At 47.6% G+C, this 6,610-nt stretch overlaps 1 protein-coding gene across 1 annotated transcript in view; it reads left to right on the plus strand.

Moving 5' to 3' along the window:
* Nucleotides 1-6,486: 6,486 nt before the first annotated feature.
* LOC100900949 (cytochrome P450 2F3-like) overlaps nt 6,487-6,610 on the plus strand; it is a 1,635-nt gene continuing 1,511 nt past the window's right edge. Inside the window, exon 1 of the mRNA XM_018638446.1 lies at nt 6,487-6,515. Within this exon, the coding sequence (XP_018493962.1) occupies nt 6,487-6,515 (29 nt within the window). The remainder of the gene's footprint in view (nt 6,516-6,610) is intronic.

The following is a 6,610-nucleotide window of genomic DNA, read 5'->3' on the forward strand; positions in this document are numbered from 1 at the left end:
CACTCTGGTGCAAATGATAGGGGAGGATGAGATGGATTATCCCCCGCCATCCTATCGAGAATCACCACGGCCCCAGGACCCGATACGCAATTCCTTATGGTTTACTAAAAACGAAGCTCATCAGAACGTCCAGGGAGCTCGTGAATCCGGAAAGTGATAATCATGTCCAGACACTTCCGAATCAGTCTCCGTCCCTCTAAATCGTGGGATGATATTGAGTATTGAGCTCGTGGAACGTTTGCTGCACAATTGGCGATTCGGACAAGCCAGAGCTTTACGGAAATTGCTGATAATCAAGACTCTCGATTATGTCGATCATTTCGTCAGTGACAATGATCAATTGGATGAAGACGGCCACCACGTCCATCGGTTCGAGTCTATCACAGTTTATTTTAGCGTGAACATTCCAGTTCATCCCAATCACTGGCTTCTCGCATTCCTTCAAGAAGAATTCGGACGGGTCCTGCCATTGACCGACGAACCGTCATGGACCGATTTCATGATCCTAGCATCAAATGCTCTTTTCTTTGACGGTGTATTGACATGAATATTCGGTGGTTCCCATATAAGTTTCCAATACATTCAATAAAATCTGAGGAGCAGGTCAATGATACCTAGACCAGAAAATCTGAAGGGGGAGAGAGTGGTGACGTTTTCACGACCTATAACACAGTAGTGTCCTAGGCGCTACTGGCCTTGGCTTTTTTCCAAGTTTTTTCAAAGTAATTCTTCAATATATGATGTTAAATCATGAGCTTCAAACATGAGTTTTTCCCAATCAGGCTCTCCCTCTAAAATCGTCACGGTTCCGAATATTTGTTCCACATAACACAGCAGCCAGAAGTTCGGCGGAATCGGGATACGTAGAGTGATATACATGCGGAATGTATCGTAAGGTTGAGGCTGGCCACTGCCATCATAATTCCAATCGACGTAGTCCCGGGATAAGATGAGGAGACTCCTTCTGATCGCTTTTCTCTCTCTTATCTCCCAGAGATGGAGGAGGCTTTCCAAATCATCGACATCAGATCTGTTGCACTGATGTCTCACTTCGATTTTATAATTGGAACTAGCGCTTACTACCCGTGCTTCGCTACGGGATCATCAAGAGACCGCCGCGAGTGTCGTCTCGATATAGAATATATATGGCTTATTATTTATGGTTCTGAAAGATTATTCTAGGAAATGACCAAAAGAAAGCATGAACAGGCACGACTTGAGGAAAATATTATATATTATTCGGTGAGACCGGAAAGGAGGAAAAACGATTCGATCGTAGGGTCTGAATGACCCTGACGCCTGGTTCGTTAGGAATTAGTCGGCATAAGCGACGTCAAGCTCAAAGTCCATGAGCTTTTTGGAAAAAACATATTCCGTCTCCAATGCTCCCAGGTCTTGGGGAGAAGTACAAATGTAGCACTTTCCGCAGTTACCTATCTGTTGTCGTAGATGCCGGTCGAAGTTGGTCAAACTTATAGTTCGGCGTCGTTTAACTGTCTGGCTGATGATCAAGATAGTCAAACGCTTCTGGATGGGTTCAGGATCGTCACATGGTTCGTCGTGCAACTTGACCAGTCTCGTTCGCGCCTGATTCCTGAAGGGTACCACGAGGACGCGAGTTGAGGTGATTGACAGTATGTTGGCATGGCAGTTCATCGCGTCTTGCTTCTCAGAAGTTGACCATACTCGGTTTGAGGGACTCCAGAGGTAGATGATGATAGGTTGGCCATACGGTCGCGAGGTAACATGCTTTGGGGGTTGCCTCTTGCGTACGAACAGAGGAGCCGACTGGTGGGTTCGATGCGAGGGAATCAAGTTTTCTTGTGTGGATGGAGGAGAGCTACAATCTTCAATGTCGCCGGCACCATTGGCCCCTTGAACCTTCTCATGACCGTCGTCTTGTGCCGTGGAGGGCTTGATCATTTCTTCATCTTGGTCTTTTTCGATGAGAGCATCCATGGCTCAGAGAAGCTTCACTATTACTCAGTGATTGAAAGCGGTCGACACAAAATGGAATCCGATCTCGTCGTTCTTGATCTAAAGCGATTGAAGACAGAATATCACTCCTATATATACCGGCTTCGGGGCTGGACATGAGGGGAGACGGATGACGTGTCCTTCAGAATTTTCTATCCTGGGTCGAATAAGAGAGGAAATATTCTAAAAATGACATTTTTGTGGTCGCGTGGATTCGCACAGAGTTGTCAAGGGGGGAATGATGTGTCAGAGTCGGCATCATTGATATTCACGTCACTCTCATTTATTGAGAGAAGACAATACTTCTGGATAAACAATATTCGGGTTTCAGCGCCCGGAGCGAGAACAAAAAGATTGTCCGGAGATCCGACCCTCGAAAACGCAACGTATAGTTGACCATGCGAGAAACATTGGGATTGCAAGCTTACTCCACAATATTGAATGGATTGACCCTGAGATTTGTTTATCGTCATAGCAAATGCGGCGCGTACCGGTATCTGAAGTCGCTTGAGTTGATATGGTGAGTCTGAAGGTATCATCGGTATTCGAGGAATTAGAACGATCTGCCCTCTTCCGATACCGGTCAAGATCTCTGCTCTGATTGAGTGATTGTGAAGAGCTGTCACGCAAAGCCGTGTTCCATTACACAAACTCGGTGGTTGGAGGTTTCGAAGCAGCATGATAGGACAACCAATCTTTAAACGCAATAGGTGGGGCGGAAAACCTGGCGGCGTTTGTGAATTCAAGAATTCAGTTGGATAGTGCACAGCATTGAACCGCCTCTCATGCTCACCAAGGGGTCGCTTATCAGCTCTGATGATGACTTTGAACTCATCGGTTGGCATGCTCTCCAGTGCGGTCTTGAAAGCTTTGATTAAAATATTGTGTCGATCAAAACATCGCTGGAGCATGGCCACAACGTCCTGCCGAACTTTTGATATGAGCGAACAACGCTCCTTGAGTTGAGAATCTTCACCTCCCATGAAATATATCTGAAGAAATTTTGGACTGGTATCCAATGTCGGCAGAAGGGAACCGATTCGGTGATAAACTTGACCCCGGATTTTGAACGTTGTCGGGATAAATGTCTCAGGCATAGGAGACGTGGTTCCGAAGGATGTCATTTGGAAGCAGGAGTTGTATCGCCGAATATTGGCGAGAAGATGCTTACTTTCTGGGGACGCTCCCGACATAAACCCTTGGATTTCGTCCGGAGGAGGTTCCAACCGAGGGAGATGTACCGATCCGTTTTTACAGCACATCCCAGGAGGCTCCTCCGGAAATTTTTTCGCTCCACAAAATCGACATACATTCCCCAAGGAACCAATGAGGATTTTCGGATGCTGAGAATATTCTTCGGAGTGATCATAATGGAAAGCCGCGGAAGTGAGATTCCTTGAGGGACGTCGGCTCTGATAGACAACTGATTCACCATCACGATTATCATCCGTGGTAAGAGACTCTCCCGAAGTTGATTCGGGAACTCGACTCTCATAGGGAACGTGCAGAACTTCCGTAGTCGAAGTTGAAGGAGTAAGCTCTCGGGAATCGCGTGAATTGAACACGGCTCCTGCCAACTGTCGTTGTCGGCGAGTCCTAACTCCTTCAGTGTCAGACTCTCCAGAAGTTGGAACTGGACGTTTCCGGTTGTTTTCAGCAGGGGGTCCTTCCGTAGTTGCCAGTTGTCTCCGTGAGCGAGTCCTCGCTCCTGACGGAGTCAAACGTCCTAACGAAGACCGTTTTCTGAGCGGCATTAGTGACTTCTTAAGCCTCCTTGCAGAAAAACGAAGGGTTTTCGTTGTCAGAAGAACCTAGACCTAGAGTACGGGTAGATCCGAAGAGTGCGCGAAAAATGAGTGAGCCAAATTTGTATTTCGAAGAAGCTACTACATATTGTAGTTCGGGGGAAACTTCATTGTTGAGAGCTACAATCACGTACGTAAAGTAGTTATCGAGACAGTGCGTTGGTTCGGGACCAGTCCTAAAACATGCGGCGGGGAGCAACGGATGTATTGGTGAAGTTTCATCTGGATCTTTCGCGTATGAACGAATCCAACCGCGTTCAAAGAGGAGGGGGACGCGCCTTATTAGTATATATAGAATATAGATAGATAGATAGATATAGATAGATACATAGCTCGGAAGATTCTGGAGGAGCAAAAGATTCGATTGAGGCGACTTATCGTGGCAGTCAGTGAAAATCGTTTTCACTATGAGATGATGTGATAACTCCGCTTCGAAAAAGCATCAAGATCGAGGATACCCGCGAGGAGCGATGATGATGGAGAAGATATAAGGAATCAGGAATCGAGGCCAATCTCCTCTCAAATTGAGCAAACCCTTAAAAATGAGCCACTACAGATATTCTTTCGCAAAATAATCATTCGGGATCGAGTCTGGAGCAGGGAATCTTGACAGAGCGATGACGTCCTCGCTACGATGACATCATGCAGGAATAAGCACTGGGAAAAAGGTGATTTTCCTGACGTATCTGAGGTCAGGCGTGGATAAAAGTATCTACTTGCACTCCGCGAGGTCTTTCCGCGACCATCTCATTCGGAGCGACCCGAAATGAACAACCCGAAACACTCGAAAAACGGCGAACTGACGGACGGACATAGCGATTTTATATTAAAGGGGAGAGGGGGGATAGGGGGGATTGTAGGGGGGATCGTGAATGATCCCACATCATCTACACATGCAACCTTCGTGTGACACACGCAAACGACCGGCCTAGCAAACAGAGGTGAGATGAATTCGTGGTGCATTCAATACTTCGACCAGTTGATTCATGACGATTTCGAGTTACCGTAAATCTTCTATTAGAAGCCCGGGCTTCTATTTTTTCCGAGTGCCTTCTCAGAGGGGCTTGTATTAGAGAGGGGCTTCTATAGGAGGGGGGCTTAAAATTACTCGAACCGCAGAACCCTGACGATCGAGTAATGGAGAACTGCCGATGCTTTGAGATAGGAGAGAAATCTCGTCCATTCTTCGAGAAGCACAGCTCTCCTGAGCCTTAGCCGAGCGCTACTGTGACCGCATGAGATACTAAACGAAGTTATTCGTCTGAGAAGCGACGTTTGCGTGTTTAGACACACAACAGTGTGGAACGAGAGTCTCCCGTAATCGTTGTGCACAGATTGACGTTTCGACTCGGGTGACGTCGGTGCTCTCTCGGCTCTCCACGATGAGGGGGAAATCTTCCGGAATAGCACGGTTACGTGCGATCTCGTACGGAAGAGGGGCTACTATTAGAGAGATGGGCTTCTATTGGAGAGGGGCTTCTATATTTACGATCCTCCCCGAGGGGGGGCTTGTATTGGGGAGGGGCTACTATTAGTGACAGGGCTTCTAATAGAAGATTTACGGTATTCCATGAGTGACTACAGAACTCCTCGACGCTCGAAGAAGACGGTGCCGTTTCATCGCTCGGCGCTCGGCTCGTCTGATCTCAACTTGGATTCCTTCGGTGTTCGACATGGTGATCGATTTAATACTGAGGAGCTTCGCCTCTGCTGCCTTTCTTGAAGCATCCTGCGCACGATATGTTCCGACCAGAAATGGGCTTCGAGTCAGAGACTTGATCGCGACATTTCATATCAGAAGACGGAAGACTTCCCGACCGATCCGGATGACCATGGTGTAGGGACGGCGCGTGGAACCGGGAGCTACTCGAAACCACTTCTGTACGAGCCCGTACATTCCCTCGAGCCGAAAGATCAGTGATAATCGTATTCTAGGATGTACACAAGAGTTAGACCTACAACTAGTGACCTCACCGGTGACTTATTGTCTGAAACGACGTATTTTACAGACGGAATGTATAATATGGAATGGTCAACGAACGAATCAATCCGACTTCCGCAGCTGCCGAGGAAACTTCACATTTTCAACTCTGCAGTTTTGCACTCTGGGTAGGATTTTCTCCCCGGAGCATTGTAATTGTATCTCCATCGCTCTCTCTAGATTGTGACGCTCATTCTTTCGCTCAGCCACTCGCTTATTCGCTCGCTGAGTAGTGAATTTCCTTCAACCCAATGCTTGAAACATACGGCAGCGAATGAACACCTTCGATCATTTCACTGTTCAGAGCCGCAGCGTTCATCTAGACTTGGATAAATATCGAAGGTAGAGGCAGCGAACTGAGAAGGCAAATTGTCGGAAATGCCGAAATGCTTCCTAGGGGTGACTGGTTCATGGATGAATTCAGAGCGAAGGCTAGACACAAGGAGATTCGTCGTTCAGCCGCTAGCGTCATTCCGTCCCAGCTCATTAGGCCTCCAGATTTTACGCATTACAGGCACGATCAAGGTAAGTTGTGTCTGGTGGGTACCCAGAGAAAAAATGTGTTGCGCGGCGTAAGTCTAGCTCCGGCCACTCGTCGACTCAAAGTTGCCTCGAGTTCTGCTCCGCCATCGATTCCGCCGCAGGAACATCCGATAACTGTCTGGCTGACTTTGGTACTCTCGAGTCTCGATACGCAGTGAAGCTCCCGCTACCCTGGAATTGATGTGTCTTGGAATTTCCCTATCGATTCTGTGAGTTCTAAGCCTTGCGCACATTTGTTTCCAGTGGAAATCGTCAAGGTCGCGTCAATCATGGAGTGGTGGCAGATTGTGGCTCTCGCCGCTCT

The sequence above is a fragment of the Galendromus occidentalis genome, unplaced genomic scaffold, assembly GCF_000255335.2.
Source record: "Galendromus occidentalis unplaced genomic scaffold, Mocc_1.1 scf7180000075458, whole genome shotgun sequence".
Taxonomy (NCBI): domain Eukaryota; kingdom Metazoa; phylum Arthropoda; class Arachnida; order Mesostigmata; family Phytoseiidae; genus Galendromus; species Galendromus occidentalis.